General features: G+C 28.1%; 2 protein-coding genes across 16 annotated transcripts; both read right to left on the bottom strand.

Moving 5' to 3' along the window:
• Positions 1 to 1536: 1536 nt before the first annotated feature.
• On the bottom strand, positions 1537 to 8769 carry LOC130933689 (uncharacterized). Of its 8 annotated transcripts, none has more exons than XR_009067747.1 (7): positions 8280 to 8769; positions 7765 to 7836; positions 7337 to 7649; positions 6080 to 6275; positions 3165 to 3229; positions 2369 to 3034; positions 1537 to 2152 (listed from the first exon to the last, which is right to left on the bottom strand). XR_009067747.1 is itself a non-coding variant. In XM_057863430.1 (6 exons), exons 3-6 carry the CDS (start codon positions 7539 to 7541, stop codon positions 3218 to 3220), a joined length of 339 nt encoding a protein of 112 aa, XP_057719413.1. In that variant the 5' UTR covers positions 7542 to 7649; positions 7765 to 7836; positions 8280 to 8769; the 3' UTR covers positions 1996 to 3217. The 8 variants fall into 8 exon arrangements, 3 of the variants coding, with proteins under 3 accessions (XP_057719413.1, XP_057719365.1, XP_057719316.1); XR_009067746.1 differs by adding an exon at positions 8005 to 8154 and having other exon boundaries at positions 1996 to 3034; XR_009067743.1 differs by adding an exon at positions 5838 to 5870 and having other exon boundaries at positions 1997 to 3034; positions 6080 to 6168.
• Positions 8770 to 10405: 1636 nt separating this feature from the next.
• LOC130940558 (lysine histidine transporter 1-like) lies at positions 10406 to 21371 on the bottom strand. Of its 8 annotated transcripts, none has more exons than XM_057868738.1 (11): positions 20883 to 21371; positions 20608 to 20758; positions 20370 to 20441; positions 19943 to 20254; positions 13453 to 13651; positions 12862 to 13245; positions 12222 to 12615; positions 11372 to 11477; positions 11156 to 11247; positions 10994 to 11062; positions 10406 to 10771 (listed from the first exon to the last, which is right to left on the bottom strand). In XM_057868738.1, exons 5-11 carry the CDS (start codon positions 13599 to 13601, stop codon positions 10673 to 10675), a joined length of 1293 nt encoding a protein of 430 aa, XP_057724721.1. In that variant the 5' UTR covers positions 13602 to 13651; positions 19943 to 20254; positions 20370 to 20441; positions 20608 to 20758; positions 20883 to 21371; the 3' UTR covers positions 10406 to 10672. The 8 variants fall into 8 exon arrangements, with proteins under 8 accessions (XP_057724721.1, XP_057724731.1, XP_057724748.1 ...); XM_057868748.1 differs by having other exon boundaries at positions 13453 to 13622; XM_057868765.1 differs by having other exon boundaries at positions 19943 to 20226.
• Between the last annotated feature and the right edge of the window lie 406 nt (positions 21372 to 21777).

The following is a 21777-nucleotide window of genomic DNA, read 5'->3' as shown; positions in this document are numbered from 1 at the left end:
TTTTTAATTCTCCTTTATAACAACAAACAAAGTCTCGTTACAATTTTCATTCTTAAAAAAAAATTAACTCTCTCAAAATATATATTCACTTTCTACACCATAAAAATGGCAGTATTACAAATGCTTTTTTGACATCAATATTTTTTAAACAATTAAATGTTAGTTTTTTTATTTTATTAATAAAAAATAATTTAAATATATAAATTATTAATAACAAACTATTTTTATAAGATGCCAAGAATAAATAGTGTTTGAATAATATTTTTTTATAAATATCTATATGTACTCAGAATAATATTAACAGATATATTGATATAATATTTAAATTAAATATATATAAGTATTACTGTTAATTTAAATATATGTAACTACGTATAGTTATATGTTTTTTTTGGGTAAAATATGTAAATACATTTTTATATTTGTGAAGTTGAATATATCTAAGTCATCAAAAAAAGAAAAAAGATATATATTAAAATAAATAAATATTAATAAATTTTTGTGTGTAAAGTTAATATTTTTGGAGAGAGAGAGCATACATTCGAAAAGTCCAAAAATAAAAAAATCATACAAAGCCCAATATTATTTTTAATAATTAATGAACATAAATATAATTACTCTATTTAATCAATACATCATTTACATGTTATATAAGACAAAATGCACTATATTTTACCTGCAACATGTCAAATCTTGTATCTTCAATTACTCTCACACTACGCTTTTGACAACACAAACACACATGTAGAAGAATCTTTCTTTCTACATCATAGAATTCACCAAATAATATATTATGCTAATCCTCTCAATACTTTTTCTCAAAAAAATAAACAATACACAATAAATACAAAAGTCAATATTACTAATAGGCTACTTTTTTTTGTTATGGAAATAGAAGTGGTGATATACCTTAACATTGTAATTTTTTGTGTTTTTCAAAACTGTGGAAAGTATCCAAATCGAAGGGTCCGATTTCTGTACCTCAAATTTTTTAATTTTTTTAAACCACAAATCGGACGGTCCGATTTGTGTACCTCTAGAAATCGGACGGTCCGATTTCTGTACCTCTAATAAATCGGACGATCCGATTTCTGCTTCTCTCTAGTTAAACGATTCCACATTTGAGTATAACACCCCAACAATCCACATTTTAAAAAAACACCACTACCACTCCAATATTAAAAATAAAAAGTTCTTACTAATAACCTCAACGACATCCACATTAAACATTAACCCATATTTGTTTCCATCAACAAATTTTTAAACACCCAAAACAAAAAACCATTTTTGAAACTTTGAATTGTTTGTACTTTTTAATATGTTGAGTGATATAATGTGAATTTCATATCAATTTTTAATGAAATTAAAAATTATGAAAAAATATAAATGAATTAATAAACTTGGTATATAATTTTAGAAATAATAATTAATTAAAAAATACTTTTAAAATACCAAAAAAATATCTCTCTAAAATTTATTACTTATTAAACACATGGCGTTAAATTCAGTTTCTTGCTCTTTTAAACAATGCTCTAATATTTTGTCAAAAGGAGAGACTGATTCGTTAAAATTGAATAGAAAATTAATAAATTAGGGTGTAAATGTTCTCTTTATGTTTAGATATTATCAATGCTTAAAAAAATATTTTAACAGAGAAAATGAATAAAAGAAAAAAAGATAATTCACCTAAAAAAAAGAGAGGGAACAGTTTTTTTTATTTTATGTGTATTGTATAATTTCTGTCCTGGTTAACTACCCCCCTTGCCTTTCATGAGTATCGTCCAAGTCTGATAAAATCAATTCTTGTTTCCATTGTAATACTTTCATTTCTTCAAAGCAGAAAAATCAATACAGCCTCACCATAATTTAGATAATTATAAATCTTAATATAATGGAATTACCTAACATGATGAGCAAAAATATAGATGTCAAAAACTCATTGATGAAACAAAAAATCTTTGTTAAAGAATTATAAAAGAACTACATGATAATAAAAAGAACTCAAAATTGATAACTTATGTCTCAAATTTTGCCTCTATATAAAATCCCTGCAATCCTATAAATTGAGTAAAAGAAAAAATTTTTGAAAGCCTTAGCTAGTAGTAGTAGCAGCAGGCCAGCAGCCCCCTATTCCTTGGTGCAACTTTTGTGCCTAATCATAAGTAAACCTTTAGTCATATCCTATCCTCCACAATAAAAAATCACACAAACCACAGTTTAATAAATACTAATAGTATGTCAAAATTCCTCCCCAACTAATAATAATCATCAATGACAATAACATTAGTAATGACAGATTGACAATTAAAACAATAAAACTGTCCAATGAAAAAATAAAAAAAGGAATTTAACCCCTAAAAAAAATTACCTTCTGCTCCTATTGCCAGTAACCTTAGAGCTAATAGCTTCTCTTGCCTGCATCTTTTTTTTAAATAATAACAACCCACTAAACCCATCAGAGACATGAGATCAGCAGCAGTTACAAAGGCTTAAAGCAGAACATAACCCCACTTCTATCTTGCAAAATAGACCAACAACATAAAGAAACTACTATTCTAAATCAAGCAAAGATAAAGCCATCCTATAATAATCAAAACCACAAAATGACAAAGCATATGTACCTATTTCATCCACTCCTCAAGTCCATTATATCATTGAATTTCAAATTTTTCTCTCCTGCACTTTTCTTTATTCGACACCCAAGCTTGGCTCCAATACTTTATCTCCTATTTCACGTCATCTGTATTTAGATTTTTGCTTTGAAACATTTTGCAGTTTCTATGCTTCCAAATACACCATGTGGTTGCAAAGAAGTTCGACACCCACCGCTGCTTATACCTGCTGGTATTGGTTCCGCAATCCATGACTTGAAGCATTCCTTAGCTCGTCATGGCCATGTTCAATGCAGACCCATATTATATAGTACATCGCCCCAAAGACTGAATGCTACATCACAACCGAAGAAAAGATGACCTACATTCTCTAGCTCTTTACCACACATTGGACATCCATAGAAGCTGGTAAAATCCCGCACCTACATAATTTGTCTCTAGTATTACAACTTTTCCATCAAAACAAAACAGTTTAATAGCTCAAAACACGCAGTGGTGCTAAACCATCCCATTATTTCTTCGTGAACTTGAAATTTTTTGACACCTCCTCACCTGCCATATCTTTAAGTACAGCATCTTATCTTCATCCCTCTGAAATCCATAAATCAAACGAACATCTGCAAATAACGAATGAACAAAGAAACACTTAGAAATCAAAAGGGTCATTAGAATCTATGACATTACAAATAAAATTGAGTGTTTTGTAGCAAACACATAAATATATTGGTTATTGAACCTCATTAAACATGCAATAAAACTAAAGTGCAAATCCATCAAAGGATTCTCAAAGATAAGGAGATATAAGAATAAACTTTTGGCTCAAAAGAAGTTATTGTACTGAATAAGCAAGAGATTCAGTTCTAACTTAATAATGTATTGAATTATTAAAAAGAAAAAAGAAAAAAACACTGCAAGTAGATTCAAAGTAGAAAATCACCAAATAAATAAAAAAAGTGAAGTCCAATACTCTACTACAGCCAAAAATAAGCAACTTTGAAAATAACAAAGAATGAAGTCAATTTTTATGTGGCAACTTAGCTATAAAAATGTGAATCCAAAGCCCTCAGGTTGCATAATTAACTATAAATGACAAATCATCTACATCTTTTACAACAGGTTTCATTCACAGCCTTCATTGAACCTGTTTCTTTTGCACACGGCGTGATGACATTGACAATTAATAGAAGCAAATTAATTTGTATAGATCAGTGAAGAACAGAAGCAATGCTAGGTAATAAAATTAATTGAAACAAAAACAGATGTATTTATATATTAAAATATAATTTAACTATAGATCATACCAAGAATGAAGAATTCAACCAATACTAATTCTATACATAGTTTATTCAAAAACTAAAAGGAAAAACAGTTCCATAATAATGAAAAAATTTGTTAAGAGATATGATTATATTTACAATGGTCCAACTCTTTTCTCAGTCAAACACTTCTACCTACTACACTATTACAGCATGACTTCTTTCTGAAATCTCTCACCCACTATAGGGAACAGAAAGAGAATAAAAAGAAGAAAAAGTAAGACAATGAATTGAAAAACAAAGAAACTATAACGTTAGCTATAACCTAGTAATTATTGATGACTATTTCTGGTATAAAATAGAGTAGTTATTTGCTTGAATATTAGGATTCAACAATATAATCAAGAGATATGATTATTTTAGAAATGTACATTACCCACTCCCATTGACTCACTTACTCTCCTTAACTCACCTACTCTCTTTGACTAAAGCTTATTTATACTTTCTCAATTTTGTGAAGGGGAAAAAGATCTAAATCAAGTACTGCTTGTACAGAAAGATGAAATAAAAGTAATGATTTATATACCTCTACAAAAAATCGTATTTAATTATTTTTTACCAATACTCAGCTTGTCATGATTTTAACTCATTAGAAGATCCCAAACACAATTATTTTATTCAAAAAGCCTCATTATTTTAAGTATTTTAATTTAGCTTCACTACTCATATAATAGTATTATTCTGAAGAACACCTAATATTAGGACCTGAACACATTTTTTAATAAAAAAGAAAAGAAAAGAACTCTGCTATTTATAAGAACAATAAGTTCAAAATAGAATGTAATAATCAATGTCCCACTTTTCAAGAGGGAAAACTCCAAAATATTAAATAGGTTAAATGTATAAGTAGAAAATATCATCTCAAAGAGATCCAAACAAACTTGATTATCCTCAAACTCCACTTTTGTTCAATCAACACCATGTAATTCATAGTCCTAAACCCAGAGAAGTAAATTGCAATAAAGTTAGCACAATAACATAGTGATAGACAACTAGCATGAGCAAACAATAAACTAATTAAGATCATTTATAACTAAACAGCTGTATGAAATTGTACTTCATAGCTTTTAGGGTTTAACTTTTATATCAAATGTTATCCTCATCAACTATCAAGTAAAAGAACACTTGCCCACAGAAAAGACAACCAATTAAGAGAATCCATAACACAACAAAAATTGAAACTCTAAAGGGAAAAACCCTATTCATTCAACCAAATTCAAAATAATTGGATACATTCTCTAAACCAAAGAAAATATTTAAAAGGCATAATTGAGCATAATAATCACATTTAATTTTCATTAGCTCCACAATAGCTTAAAGGTCTTAATCTATTGTAATCTTCTTGACCTATTTCAAAAAAATTGAGAAAAAGCAAGACCCTCCCAAAACAAACTTGATAAACAGTGAACTAACTCACCAGCAAAGTCCCACAAACCCAAATTCATGGTGCTCCCATCCATAATAAGCACTTACCAAATCATACAATAGGTAATCCTACTTGTGATTATGATTAGTTTATAAATATAAAAGGCTCCTACAATAGTATAGCCTCTGGTACTTCAGCACTGAAGTTCAATGCATACTTGCATAGTTATCTTCGATTTCCTTACACAAAATGGTATTATTATAAAGAAGCTAAATTTTCCTTTTCAAAAAAGCTTCACTTTCATAAACTTAATTTAAAATTCCAAAATATTCTTCATCTTTTTTTTTTAATCAAGAAGCAAAATCTCTTTATTATAAAAACAAAATCTTTAAGCAAAGCAAACCTACAGTCAAACTCACATTTGGAATCTAAACTAAATTTTAACAATTGTACAATTGTGCCCCTAATTTTCTGAATTTCCAACAAACAACATATGATTTACAATTCAAATATAAATTCCAAAATTGCAAATTGGCCACTTACGATTAACAACATTGTCCAATCTTTTGTTTGTTTCTGTTAAAGAGTGCATTAACATCGAATGTAAAAGACATTAGCAGGTTGAAATAGCAATATATGCACAAGATAGACCTACGAGTAACATGAACCAAATGTGAGAGAAAAAGGTAAAATATGTGAACAATTGAAAGCAACTACCAAAGTATAGGTAACAATGCACTTGAATGTTGAGAGTTGCTTTTCATTTATTTGGTTAAGGAACTGACCATGAATTTAGAGAACAATTGGTCCTTCTTTAGGAATATGTTCATTAGCCATGAAGCAACTTCAGTTTCACAAGCTGGAATCTCATCCACTGGAATCCGCAAAACATATCACAAGCAACTTCAAAAGCATATATTTTTTACTATTTCGACTCTTCTCTTCATTGCACAAAAGCAACAAACATATCAATGGTGCCCCCTAATTGAATTATATATTGCTTAGTCGTACAGTTAACATGAAACCCAAATTTTAGCATGATAGAAGATATATAAACTTAAATGCATATTTAAATATTTAAATACTTTCTGGAACTGATATGAGTTCATATTATTATCAAATGATGATGAAAGACTTAATAAGTAAAAAAGATGAGATTTAAGGGGAGAGGGACAACTGGTAATGCATATAATTGGTTCCTTTTGGAAAGAGAGCTAGCCATAAAGGATCTTGACGATCCTTTAGTGTCGAAAGCATATGGTGCAGTATTTACTATCTATCTCCTACATCCACTCCACTGCAGTGAACTCCAGAATATTAAATCCCCAGCCAAAGATAGGTAATTTCAGGATTAATCTTATTTATCATATCCATGGTAGTTCTCATATTAAAATCGGATGAAAAGGTTGACAAAAAAACAGAGGCCAAATCCTAAAACAAATTTTATAAGAAAACAACACAATGAGCTAGAAAGAGATGAGAAAATTGTGACTCTCACAGCAACGAAATGGAAAATTGAAATTGAAAATTCAGGACAAACAGAATAAAAACCAAAAAAGCAGAGAAAAAACAAAAGAAAGAATTATAAGAAAACAGATCAAAATATATATAGCAACATTTTCCACCAATTTTGACACCCAAAAGAGGTAAATTGAAAGGTAAATTGAATGGATTTTAGGATTTGTTATTTGTGCAACCCAATTCAATAACTTCAATCAGTGTCAATATCATTATAGTATATAGCAAGATTGGAAATTCTATTATGTGTACTTAAAAATGACTACCATTTATAATAATAATAATAATAATAATAATAATAATAATAACTAATTTGATTGATACATATAAATTTTAAAGCACAAGATATATGTTTAGAATTTAAGATTGCTTAAAATTGAATGTTTAAGTCTTTTTTAAATAGTAAATACATTAAAAATAATAAAAAAAAGAGTCAAAATTCAGAGCATGTTGCTTAAAATGAGTTTATAGAGTGTGGATATCTTGAATATGATTAGCCTCTGAAGTATTGAGAAAAACTGTACCTAGATTTGAATCTCTGAACTGCTGCCCCAGTGCCCCTGAACCAGCGACCCTCTCTGTTTTCTGCTTATTATCAAAAGCGTGGTATCCAGGACTACCGTCTCTGGCCGTCGCAACAGTAGCTAGGATACCAGAGCTTGATGCCACACCCCCACGTCCCTCTGCCACTGCTGCCTTTGTGGTCCACCTCACTGCAACCGATCTCATAACTCTCCTCTTTTTCCCCAGAAACGCACTTCCTAGCAGCTGCAGCTACTCCACCAATGTCGGTGTCGATGATCTGCCTCCTTTCAGGGTTCACGATCATCCGAAGATCTTATTATAATGGTAAGAGAATATTATTCATCAAATTCTTCTCATTTTCTGATGATAAATAAATTTTACTGAATATATTCTCTAAGAAGTGAGAAGGAAACCCAATAATTCTTACCTTAACACGCTTAAAATGTTCCTCCTGTTGTTGCACCCTCTTCACTTTATCCTCTTGCTTTTTCCTTTCCATCTAACAGAAAATCGAAAAACAATCTCTATTCATGAAGACGGAGTCCAAAAAAATAATTAAAATTATTCAAAACTACTATAAATTACATAATAGAAAACTAAATTCAACCTAATGCCTACAATTTCTAGGATACATGAGAAATCCTAAATCAATCTAAACCCTACTAACCTCCGATATCTAATCGAAGATCTTCACCACCGACATCATCAGTCGGAGAATCAGAAGGAAGAGAGAAATCGAACTTGTAAAGCTAAATATCTTTCAGTCACTCCCACAAATCTCTCCCAAAAATCGGTACTCATCTCTCTAAACCCTAGCCTAATAGCACGAGAGAGATACAGCAGAAAAATGTGGCAAATAGTAAAAAATTAAATCAAAAAAACACAAAAAGTGAAATGAAAAAAGGAATAAACGAATGAATCAAATCAAAATAGAATGCTCACCAGCCTATGCAGGAGGAACAGGCTTAGAAGCCAACTGAGTTTGCTGCTGCTGCTGAGCCGCCGCAGCTAAAGCCTTCTTGAGTGGAGACGCCGCTGCCGCCGCTGCGATTTGCTGTGGAGTCCTCAGAGTCGTCACCTCACAAATGGAAAGGGTTTGCCATCGCCATTTGTAGAAAGCCGGCGCGACATGAAGTTCGACGAAGCAGACCAGAGAGAGAAGTGTCAATGAAGGATTGCACCGGTTGAACCAACCAGCGACGTTTCTTAGACGACGAATTCGAGTAGCTACGGTTAGGATTTCGGACGGGGATCGTAGCGATTGGTGATCTCAGAACAATGGAGGAAGAAATTGGCGAAGATTGAAGAGACATACGAACTGGAAGGAGGAAAACCGGGTTGAAGAGGTAAGGTTTGGGAGCGGGAGCGCGAGAGAGAAAGAGAGACGACGCAGAGAGAGAGAGAGCAGCTTCCTTTTCTCCGTTCACTTTCCCTTTCGCTTTTCTTTTAAAAAAAAAAACGTGAGGATGCCACCTAGGGTAATTGCAGTGCAGTTTGGATGAATTTTGAATCAAAATTTTATCTTATTCAAACACTAATTTTAGTTGTGATACTATTTAAATTGAATAATTTTTTAAAAAAACTTTGATCCAATCTGATATAATTTCAAATCATTTGGATTGAATTAGATTTATAATTTTATAAATTAAAAAACTAAATATATATAACAAATTTTAACATTAAATTTTAAATAACTAATAATAAAATAATAAGTCTCAATAAAAATAAAATTAAATAAATGATTTTTGTTTTAAATATAAAATATTTATTAAATGATGATATATAAATAATATAAAAATATGTAATAAATTAAATATATTATAAATATAATAATAAAATAATAAATAATATGATTTGAATTTGATTAAATCAGTTTTGTAAAATAAATTTAAAATTCGATTAAATTTATGCAATTACAAAAACAATCCAATTAAATTTAAATTTCTGCAATTTTAATTAATTTTTAATTTAAATTAAATTAGATGAGTTTAATTTAAATTGATTTAGATTTAAACATCTCTAATAGTAGGTGGAACTAAAATCTTTGCTTTTTATACAATTAAACTATTATTGCTTAATAGATTTGTTGATATTTGAATAATAACTTTTGTATTGGTATATATTGATATTTATGACTCATATAATACTTTAGTGATGACTTTAAACAAGCTTTAAATTAGAATAATCCGTTTAAACGTTAAAAAAACATAAAAGATCAGGTCTGTTTTCATGTCTATTCTCTACTATGAGTACCGAATTGTAATTATTAGTACAATTGATGCTAAAGTTATTTACTGATTAATTTATACACATTAAAAAATGATCTAACTTCAAAATTATATAAATTTAGAGTAAATAGCAACTCTGAAAAAAGAATTTTTAAAATGTGTGATTAAAAAGTCAAAATAAATTATTTCACTTTGGAAAACATAAAACAAATTTTTAAATTATCGAGGATAGTAATTTAAAAAATTATGTGGTGATTTAAATATATAATACTTTTAAAAAATATTAAAATAATTTAAAATCATGATTTATTAATAAAATGTAAAATAATTTAAAATATACAATAATATATAATTTTGAATTGAATAATATTAATTATAAAAAATTATTAATTATAAAAATTATGTGTATGAATTTATAAATATTACATGACAAATAAAGAATGTGTTTTTATTATTATAATATAAATTAAATACCATAAATATAAATTATATTTGTATTTATTTAATAAAAATGTAAATTGATAAAGATATATAACTATAATATGTTATTTAATATATGTACTCAATAGTTTTTTATACGGTAAATATTAACGTAAAAAAATAAGACACGTGAAAAGAATAAATAAACATTACTTATCTTATTAAATAGAAAATTTTGTCTATTTTTATTTTTAGCACCTACTCAAATGAAGATACTAAAAACATCTTCTTATGAAGATTTTTATGTTAAAAGTATATTTTATTTATTTAATTATATTTAAAAAAAATAATACTTTTATAACACATCAAAATCAAATTATATAATTCATGATCTAATAGTAAAAAAGAAACATCTTCATATAAAGTCAATTATAAAATCTTTATTATAATTCACTTTGTTTGTTGGTTTCCAAACTTTTGCGGGAAAGGAATATGGATTCTACTCTATTAATAGCTAAACAGGAAATTCGACCATACTTAAAATGAAATTAGTCTGTTCTTCTAATAAAACACTTCACTTAATAAAAGTGTTTTTCTAAAATAGCTAACTAGGTATTTGACTAAAGAGCTAAAAGAAATAGATGAATAAATGTGATGAATAATATTCAAAGTAACATCCAAAAAAGATCAAGAGAAAAATTTGTAGTCCTTAGCTTGCAGTATGATCTCCCTCATTGCGCCAATCGAGCCTAAAACCATCAATAATACTCCAAATACGATGCAAAACTAAAACACCATGAAGAAAATTTAGAGTCTCATATATAGTATAATCGTAAATTTTGTGAGATTTTAATCCATACACTCTTAGTAGGTATAAAATAGTACTACACTTGTATTTGATTTTTTATTAGTTATTAAGAGCACTATATATTTATTAGATGTCATATTATGCAATATATGGAAATTTAACTATATAAAACTATGAGAAGAATTTTTAAAAATACATACCCAATTTGCACACCAGGATCCGCTAAATCTCTTTGGTTTATAGACTACTAGCCATATTATGCAAGGGAGCTGCGAAAGTTCATTAAATTGAATACCATCAGAGTTTGTTTGTAGGTTACAAAATAATAAATAAATAAAATGGGATTAATTTGATTTCCTTACGAAGTATGTGGTTGGAGCGAAGACAAGTCCTCCTAAGAAGCTAAGGAGCCCACCAAAAAATGGAAATATAATTGCAACTAGCATAGTAAGTGCTGCATGTGAACAAAATTTTCAACGGTGCTATTAGATTCTACTCACGTATGCATTGAAAAAGAACAACTATAATATTTATATATATATAGACATAGTAGGGAAAGAATTATGAAGAACACTCACCAACATAAATATTGCGGGAAATGAAACGAAGGTACCACGTTGGCTTGAAATTCATTCTCCGCAACATGAGTGATTCCATCATGTCAAACACCGGAACAGCAAACACCTAGCAACATGAGAACTTTTTAGTGCTCTCGGGAACTCTTGCATTCATTTATTAGTTAAATGATAAGTCATTAATAAATATTTATAATACTTTCACCGTATGTAGCATAAATTAATCAGAGAAGATAAATCTAAGAGCACCTATACAAATGGCTGAATATTATATATCCAGATAATAAATTGTGATAATGATGTAATACATCTATATTTTGAGTAAAAGGATACAATGAACCCTTTCAGCTATATATAAGTAAACTCTTAAAAAATACTATAAATACATAAAAAATTAGCCATCAAATTAATTATTAAACTAAAATATATATTAAAATATAAAATATATAAAAATAATTTAAATAACATATTTATTTATAAAAAAAATAATCCAAAATATTAATTCATCTTTTTAATTATCAAGTTTTGAATTTTTTTTATTTTTTATGTTTTTAAAAATTAACATATAATTTGAAGATTTTACTCTTTTAATTATTAGGAGAATAAGTAGGAAGATGAATTATGATTTTTAATTATTATTTTTTTGTAAAAATATATATTAACTAATTTAGTGACTAATTTTTAGTGTACAAATAAATTTTTTAAACAGAAATTTGATAGCTAGTTAGTGACTTATATTCATTTAAGTTTGTGTGTAAACAAAAATTATAAAACTAAAAGATACGTGAAGCCCAATATGGAACCCTAAACTAGCAAATAAATTAACACAGCCTTAGTGTAAAGTGAAATGTACCTGATAACTTCCGGTGACATGAATAACGACAAATATATTGGCAACGGCGGTGAGCCAGTGAGGTTTATCGAGGGACATGAGGATGTTATCAGTAACAGAGTTTCCAAAAGCCCAGTAGCCAAAGATTGCAACAGGGAAGTAGCACAAACCCACAACAATGTAAGCAGCAATCATTCCCTTCCACATGGCCTTCTTTGAAGGCTTCTCTGGCGTCGAAGGAACCGTTGCTTGGATCTCAAGTAACACATTGTGTGCAGCATACCCAAATGCTATGGTCCCCAAACCGGTAAAGAAGTCGAAAACGTTTCCTATCGTAGTTGAAGATCTGCCATCATATTTCACATCTGGTAAGGCACCTTTATGAGCCGAACTTGTCCATGCAATCGTTGAGTAGCTGCAATTTTCAAACATGTAACTAATCAAGTTCTTAACTAATATAATTAATTACCATACTAATATTATCTTAGCATACAATATATATAAACTTTTACGCTGTGTTTGGATATTGTATCCAGCACAAATACAAAGATAAAAAACAGAAAAACAGAAATACATATAATGACTGATTTTTATCTTCTTGATTTTGGCTCAAAAACAAAATCGAAAGAGAGTCTTAATTAATAAATAAATATGTGATTACCAGATGGACATGACGGCTGCAGAAATAGATACACCAATGATGGAATTGAAACTGGGAAGATGCGAGAGGAAAAACTGAAGGCTTGCAAAGATCATAATGAAGTAAGTGGTCCTAATTGGCTTACAATTTTTGCAAAGAATTTGATGGGCCTTCTTCAAGGAATTTCCACCAGTAATCATGTAAATTATGTCTGTGCCAACATCCACTATTAGTGTTTGAGGCACCACAATCCATAACCCTAGCTTTTCCCCGAAGGCATATTGCCCTAATTCATGATACCTATCAAACCTCTTCCCAGACTCAGCCTCGTGCATCTCAATCATCTGCCATGCAGTGTATAACGTGCATATCCATGAAAGCACCAAAACTGTGATGCCAGGACCCCTAAGAAAAAGAAAATTTTTATACAAAAAGATGTAAATTTAAATCTTTAATATATTTATTAAAGAAAATTATAAATTTTTATTAGTAGTAATGTTCAAATGTGTTTTTAGGATACACGATAGCTGAATCTTATATTAAAAAAGAAAATCTCAATTAGAAAAATAAAGTTAATTGATTAAGGAGATGGATGAAAAGAATAAGGCAAACCATCCAAGTTGAGACATGGCATAGGGAAATCCAAGCACTCCAGCTCCAACCAAAGCAGTGACATTGTGAAAAGCACTGTACCACCACTTCCCATTCCTGGACCTCGTCACTGCGAGCCAATTATTGATATCTTTATTATTATCTTCCATCTTCTCTTTCTCTCTGTTCAGCTGTGTTCAATCAAGAGAACTTCAACCAACTGCATGTGTTCAGCCGTAACACTATTTTTATATTGATATTCTTAACAAAAGATAACAAAAGATTAAAAAAAAGCGTCTTTCCTTTTATACCGGATAAGATTTTGTAAATCTTTTTTGTTTTTGTTTTAATTTAAGTAATTCTTTATTTATTAATCTTTATATTTATTATCTAAAACTTAAAACTTAAAAAGATTCAAACATCACTCTGATTTTTTTGTCCAGTTAAAATTCCAATGACACTTTTTTTAACTAATATCTTTTTTAAAGACTTATTTAAGTGAGCTTTTAAAAAAAGATTTTTTTTTAAGTTATCTTTTTTCAAAAGATCTTGTAGAAAAATAAAAATAATTTTATATTTGAATAACTTATATAAAAAGATATTTTTATTTATCAATTATGTTTGAATATAACTATATAAAAATACATTTTTATTTATTTATTACGTGAAAAACATATATTTTTTTAAGAAAAAAATCTTTAAAAAAATGTAAATTGTAGTTTCTCAAAAAAAAATATTTTTTTTTATTTTTTTACTTTTACTACTAAAAATTTACCAAATACGTTAAAAAATTAAAAAAAAATTTCACTAAAAAGTTATCTTTTTTTTTTATCAACTTAATACTGCCCAAACAAACACTAAATAATTTTATCTTTTTTAACTTTCTTTTTTTAAAAAACTTACATAGAAATTACCTTACTTGTAGATGACATAAGAAAAATCTACCTTTTCCACATAATTTTGATCCTTCATTCTATGAAATTAAAATACAATATGTATTAAAGATTGATATTAATAAACGAAGCGGTAAATACTTTTCAACTTAAAATTTTCTTTCATCTCATACAAAGTAATTAATAACACTAATTTATTTTCTTCTTTTAATAGTCAAATATATCAATCCATGGAGTTTCGATTGGACAAAAATTGGTGTACACAAAAATAAATTAAAATTTGCTTAAGATATGACTAGTGACTCAATAGGCACGGTTTTTTTATTATTTTTAAGAGATTAATTTTATATTTTTATTTTTAAAATTATAAATTTAATAAAATAATTTAAAAATTAAAAATAAAAAATATTTTAAAATAAATATAAAAATTTTATAAGTTATTTAAATTTTAAAAAGTATAAAATTTATAAATTTAAATTAAATAAGATATTAAAAAATTATTATACAATTATTATATGTAACAAAATCAAGTTAACAATTTATAAAGTAATTACTTATAAACATTATATAAGTGTATTTATTTATTTTTCAATAGTATTTAATTTAAATTAAAGATAAAACATTATATTTAAAGTATTTTTTTATCTTTATGCATAATTCTAAATTTTATATTCAATTTATTAAATTATCTTTAATTTTATTACTCAATACACATACCTGTGATTGTCTCACCGCAACTGTTATATTGCCTTATTCTCCTTTTTCATTTTCATTTCTCCTCTCACATTCTCTTCACCCAATCGTAATTAATTATCAACAAATATCATTATCATAATTTTCAATCTTGTCTATGACTTTGATCTATAGCCATTCATTCTGTTAATTTTTATGAGTTATTAAAGTGTTCTTAAAAAAATTTGTTTTTGTGTCTTTTGAATATCTAAATGTATAAAAATAATAGTTTTTTCTTACTGTGCATGTTAAGTAATTTTATTGTTCTATTAAAAAAAAATTAAAACATAAAAACATTAAAAAAATTTCTTCAAATTATCAAAATTTAATATTAGTAATCCTAAAAAATAATTTTAAAATATATTATTTTTAACTAATATAAAAAAGTGTATTATTGTAAATTTTTAACAAATAATTATAAATTTAAGTTACAATTTAATATAATACCTTAGAACAGAATGTTGTCATTGCTTTTCATATTTAACTGCTATTATATAAGGTTCAGGTTTGTTTTATTGTGCATATTAATTAAATTATACTTTATTATTTCATTTTGTATGTTTTGAAATAATACGACCGTACTATAAAGATCATAACTACTCCGAATCTTTTTACTACTTTGTTTGTCATTTAAGTGCTTGTTTAGGTGCCATTATTTTGATAAAAATATTTTTTTAATGAAAAATATCTTTTTTTATTTTTTAGTGTTTTTGTCAAATTTCTAGTAACAAAAGTAAAAACACTAAAAAAATAAAAAACATCTTTTTACAATTTTTTTTAAATCTTTTTTCTTCAAAAAAGTACTTTTATCTTATTTTACCCAAACATAGGACTTGTTTGGATGAGTTTAAAAAAAAAATCTTTTTTCGAGTTATTTTTTTAAAAAAATTTTATGAAAAAATAAAAATAATTTTATATTTAGATATCTCATGTAAAAAAATCTTTTTATTTATCAATTGTAATTAGGTATAACAATATAAAAATACTTTTTTGTTTATTTATTACATGAAAAACATCTTTTTTTTAAATATCTTTATAAAAATGTAAATTACAGCTTCTCAAAACATGTTTTTTTTATTTTTCTAATGTTTTTATTTTTACTACTAGAAATTTGCCAAATACACTAAAAAATAAAAAAATGATCATTTTTCATTGAAAAGAAATCTTTTTTTTAATCAATTTTTGGCGCCCAAACAAACATATAATTGATAAATAAAAAGATCTTTTTATATGAGATATCCAAACATAATATCACTTATTTTTGTAGAAAATTTTTTAAAAAATATCATTTAAAAAAAACTCTTTTTCGACAATGATGCCCAAGCCCTAAATACTATCTATAAAAAATAATTATTTAAAGTAAAACACTATATAAAAAGAGATAGAAACCTTTTGAATTTATAGTTCTAGTTTGTTTCTAAATTCTCACTTGATATTACTCAAATTTAATAGTTTGATTGTAGTGATTCTTTTTTATTGGTTAAAAAATTTCATATATCTCTCTCTCTTAATTTTATTAAATAATTTTTTTAGGTCAAAATATTTTTAACTTCTTCTATAATTAGTATTTTTTAAATTATCTAATGCATAAAATATCACATCTTTTCATTTTATTTTAAAAGTTTCATTTTTTTTTATATCAAAACATTATGGTTTATTATATTATTATATATTATCTTTGTACCACAAAACAAAAAGTAAAATTTTATATCTTCTTGTTACTTATTTTATTTTATTTTGATTATCTAAATTAGCATGTATATTATCAACTTATTTTCTATTATTTATGCAATATTTTTACAATATTTTTTCTATTTCCAATCAATATTCATTTAAAAAATCATCTTTAAATTCTAAGCCATGTAACTCAAAGGTCATTGCATCCATATTTTCAAAAGTTTCAGACAAATAAAAGCTTCTTGTATTTTTATAGTTAGTTGAATGAACAAATAACAACGTTAACATTATAATTTTAATGAATAAAGTAAAATAATTTATCAATTTTTGTTAAATTATTAATTTTAGTTACACCTAAAAGTGAATAATAATACTTTAAAAATAACAAAAAATTCCAAAAGTCTTGTGTGAATCAACATATACATAAAATATTATGTGAAAAAAAAAAGTATAAACATTAGAATAGTTAATAAGTAATTACAGAAAAATAAAAAAGAAAAAAAATAATTGTGAATTTTAAGAGTTGAAACGGTAAAAAGAAAGAAAAAAAATTTAGATATTTTTTGGGTTATTCCTCTTGAATAAGATAGAGTTGAACAAAAATATAGAGATTGTAATTTAAAAACATATGTAAAGACAAAATTAGAAAATAATTTGAATACTAAATTGATAGGTTTTTGAAGAGAACCCTCCAATAAATAAATAAATAATATTAAAGATAATTAATTATTTTTTCCCAATACTCAGCTTTGTCATGATTTTAACACATTAGAAGATCCCAAACACACAATTATTTTAAGTATTTTAATTTAGCTTCACTACTCATATAATAGTATTATTCTGAAGAACACCTGATATTATGACCTAAACACATTTTTTAATAAAAAAGAAAAGAAAAGAACTCTGCTTTTTATAAGAGCAATAAGTTCATAATAGAATGTAAAAGTCAGTGTCACATTTTCCAAGAGGGAAAACACAAAAATATTAAATAGGTTAAATGTATAAGTAGAAAATATCATCTCAAAGAGATCCAAACAAACTTGATTATCCTCAAACTCCACTTTTGTTCAATCAACACCATGTAATTCATAGTCCTAACACAAGAGAAGTAAATTGCAATAAAGTTATAGCACAATAACATAGTGATAGACAACTCGCAGGAGCAACCAATAAACTAATTAACATCATTTATAACTAAACAGCTGTATGAAATTGTACTTCATAGCTTTTAGGTTTAACTTTAAGTCAACAGCTTTGGCAGAACCTAAGATGCAATTTTAATCGTTATTGATTATATCAAATGTTATCCTCATCAATTATCAAGTAAAAGAACACTTGCCCACAGCAAAGACGACCAATTAAGAGAATCCATAACACAACAAAAATTGAAACTCTAAAGGAAAAATCCCTATTCATTCATCCAAATTTAAAATAATTGGATACATTCTCTAAACCAAAGAAAATATTTAAAAGGCATAATTGAGCATAATAATCACATTTAATTTTCATTAGCTCCACAATAGCTTAAAGGTCTTAATCTATTGAAATCTTCTTGACCTATTTCAAAAAAATTGAGAAAAAGCAAGACCCTCCCAAAACAAACTTGATAAACAGTGACTAACTCACCAACAGAGTCCCAAAAACCCAAATTCATGGTGCTCCCATCCACAATAAGCATTTACCAAGTCCTACAATAGGTAATCCTACTTGTGATTATGATTAGTTTATAAATATAAAAGGCTCCTACAACAGTATAGCCTCTGGGACTTCAGCACTGAAGTTCAATGCGTAGTTATTTTCAATTTCCTTACACAAAATGGTATTATAAAGAAGCTAAATTTTTCTTTCAAAAATTCTTCACTTTCATAAACTTAGTTTAAAATTCCAAAATATTCTTCATCCGTTTTTTTTTTAAATCAAGAAGCAAAATCTCTTTATTATAAAGACAAAATCTTTAAGCAAAGCAAACCTACAGTCAAATTCACATTTGGAATCTAAACTAAATTTTTACAATTGTACTATTGTGCCCCTAATTTTCTGAATTTCCAACAAACAACATATGATTTACAATTCAAATATAAATTCCAAAATTGTAAATTGGCCACTTACAATTAACAACATTGTCCAATCTTTTGTTTGTTTCTGTTAAAGAGTGCATTAACATAGAATGTAAAAGACATTAGCAGGTTGAAATAGCAAGATATGCACAAGATAGACCTACGAATAACCTGAACCAAATGTGAGAGAAGAAGGTAAAATATGTGAACATGGCGTTGAAAGCAACTACCAAAGTATAGGTAACAATGCACTTGAATGTTGAAAGTTGCTTTTGATTTATTTGGTTAAGGGGAGAGGGACAACTGGTAATGGATATAATTGGTTCCTTTTGGAAAAAGAGCTAGCCATAAAGGATCGTGACGATCCTTTAGTGTCGAAAGCATAAGGTGCAGTATTTACTATCTAACTCCTACATCCACTCGACTGCAATGAACTCCAGAATATGAATCCCCAGCCAAAGATAGGTAATTTCAGGATTAATCTTATTTATCATATCCATGGTACTTCTCATATTGAAATAGGATGAAAATGTTGAAAAAAAAAACCAGAGGCCAAATACTAAAACAAATTTTATAAGAAAACAACACAATGAGCTAGAAAGAGATGAGAAAACTGTGACTCTCACAGCAACGAAATGGAAATTTGAAATTGAAAATTCAGGACAAACAGAATAAAAACCAAAAAAGCAGAGAAAAAACCTAAGAAAGAATTGTAAGAAAACAGATCAAAATATATATAGCAACATTTTCCACCAATTTTGACACCCAAAAGAGGTAAATTGAATGGATTTTAGGATTTGTTATTTGTGCAACCCAATTCAATAACTTCAATCCGTGTCAGTATCATTATACTATATAGCAAGATTGGAAATTCTATTATGTGTACTTAAAAATGACTACCATTTATTATGTATACAAATAATAATAATAATAACTCATTTGATTGATACATATAAATTTTAAAGCACAAGATATCTGTTAAGAATTTAAGATTGCTCAAAATTGAATGTTCAAGTCTTTTTTAAATAGTAAATACATTAAAAATAATAAAAAAAAAAGAGTCCAAATTCAGAGCATGTTGCTTAAAATGAGTTTATAGAGTGTGCATATCCTGAATATGATTAGCCTCTGAAGTATTGAGAAAAACTGTACCTAGATTTGAATCTCTGAACTACTGCCCCAGTGCCCCTCAACCAGCGACCCTCTCTGTTTTCTGCTTATTTTCAAAACCGCGGTATCCAGGACTACCGTCTCCGGCCGTCGCAACGGTAGCTGGGATACCAGAGCTTGATACCACACCCCCATGCCCCGCTGCCACTGCTGCCTTTGTGGTCCACCTCACTGCAACCGATCTCATAACTCTCCTCTTTCCCCCAACATCGCATTTCCTAGCAGCTGCAGCTACTCCATCAATGTAGGTGTCGATGATTTGCCTCCTTTCAGGGTTCATGATCATCCGAAGATCTTATTATAATGGTAAGAGAATATTATTCATCAAATTCTTCTCATTTCTGACCATAAATAAATTTTAACTGAATATATTCTCTGAGAAGTGAGAAGGAAACCCAATAATTCTTACCTTAACAAAATTAAAATGTTCCTCCTGTTGTTGCACCCTCTTCACTTTATCCTCTTGCTTTTTCCTTTCCATCTAACAGAAAATTGAAAAAAATCTCTATTCATGAAGACGGAGTCCAAAAAAATAATTAAAATTATTCAAAACTACTATAAATTACATAATAGAAAACCAAATTCAATCTAATCCTACAATTTCTAGGATATATGAGAAATCCTAAATCAATCTAAAACCTACTAACCTCCGATATCTAATCGAAGATCTTCACCACCGACATCATCAGATCGGAGAATCAGAATGAAGAGAGAAATCGAACTTGTAAAGCTAAATATCTTTCAGTCACTCCCACAAATCTCTCCCAAAAATCGGTACTCATCTCTCTAAACCCTAACCTAATAGCACGAGAGAGATATAGCAGAAAAATGTGGCAAATAGTAAAAAATTAAATAAAAAAACACAAAAAGAGAAATGAAAAAAGGAATAAACGAATGAATCAAATCAAAATAGAAGGCTCACCAGCCTATGTAGGAGGAACGGGCTTAGAAGCCAACTGAGTTTGCTGCTGCTGCTGAGCCGCCGCAGCTAAACCCTTCTTGAGTGGAGACGCCGCTGCCGCCGCTGCGATTTGCTGTGGAGTCCTCAGAGTCGTCACCTCACAAATGGAAAGGGTTTGCCATCGCCATTTGTAGAAAGCCGGGGCGACATGAAGTTCGACGAAGCAGACCAGAGAGAGAAGTGTCAATGAAGGATTCCACCGGCTGAACCAACCGGCGTCGTCGCCGTCGCTGGGCTCTTAGACGACGAATTCAAGTAGCTACGGTTAGGATTTCGGACGGGGATCGTAGCGATTGGTGATCTCAGAACAATGGAGGGAGAAATTGGCGAAGATTGAAGAGACATACGAACTGGAAGGAGGAAAACCGGGTTGAAGAGGTAAGGTTTGGGAGCGAGAGCGCGAGAGAGAAAGAGAGACGACGCAGAGAGAGTGTGTAAGGAAGTAGTGGCATAAGGCAGAGAGAGAGAGAGAGAAGCTTCCTTTTTATACTAATAGATATTCTGTGCATTTGTACCGTTTTATACATGATATAAAAAAATAAATAATTTAATATTTTAATTAGAATGGGTAAACTTAATTTGTTGAAATAGAACAGCCATTTTACTTCATGCATTTATAAATAACCAAAAAGAAACTTAACAAAATGCATATATATTAGAAAAATAATGAGTGAAAATTTTTTAATTTATTGAAAATGATATTCACTGAAAGATGTAGTAAAATATTTAATTATGTAAATTAAATTAATAACGATAGACAAAATTATGAAATATATATACTTATATAAATACAAATGTGCAATTTAAAATACAGTTGACATAAAAATTAAGAATTATCACTTAATAGTAGACTAAA

This window comes from Arachis stenosperma, chromosome 1, assembly GCF_014773155.1.
Source record: "Arachis stenosperma cultivar V10309 chromosome 1, arast.V10309.gnm1.PFL2, whole genome shotgun sequence".
Lineage (NCBI taxonomy): Eukaryota > Viridiplantae > Streptophyta > Magnoliopsida > Fabales > Fabaceae > Arachis > Arachis stenosperma.
Note: the sequence above shows the minus strand (reverse complement) of the source record. Positions and strands in the feature narration are given on the sequence as shown.

Bases quoted from the DNA above. Each gene is read 5' to 3' on its own strand.
- LOC130933689 (XM_057863382.1), bottom strand. From the start codon at position 7,541: ATGAGATCGGTTGCAGTGAGGTGGACCACAAAGGCAGCAGTGGCAGAG. The intron at 3,230-7,336 runs GTACAGTTTTTC...CGTTATTTGCAG, and splicing joins GTTCAGAGATTCAAATCTAG to ATGTTCGTTTGATTTATGGA. The intron at 3,035-3,164 runs GTGAGGAGGTGT...CAAATTATGTAG, and splicing joins TGTACTTAAAGATATGGCAG to GTGCGGGATTTTACCAGCTT.
- LOC130940558 (XM_057868733.1), bottom strand. The intron at 13,246-13,452 runs GTTTGCCTTATT...TCTTTTTCTTAG, and splicing joins GCCATGTCTCAACTTGGATG to GGGTCCTGGCATCACAGTTT. The intron at 11,478-12,221 runs GTACATTTCACT...TCATGTTGCTAG, and splicing joins ATGTCACCGGAAGTTATCAG to GTGTTTGCTGTTCCGGTGTT.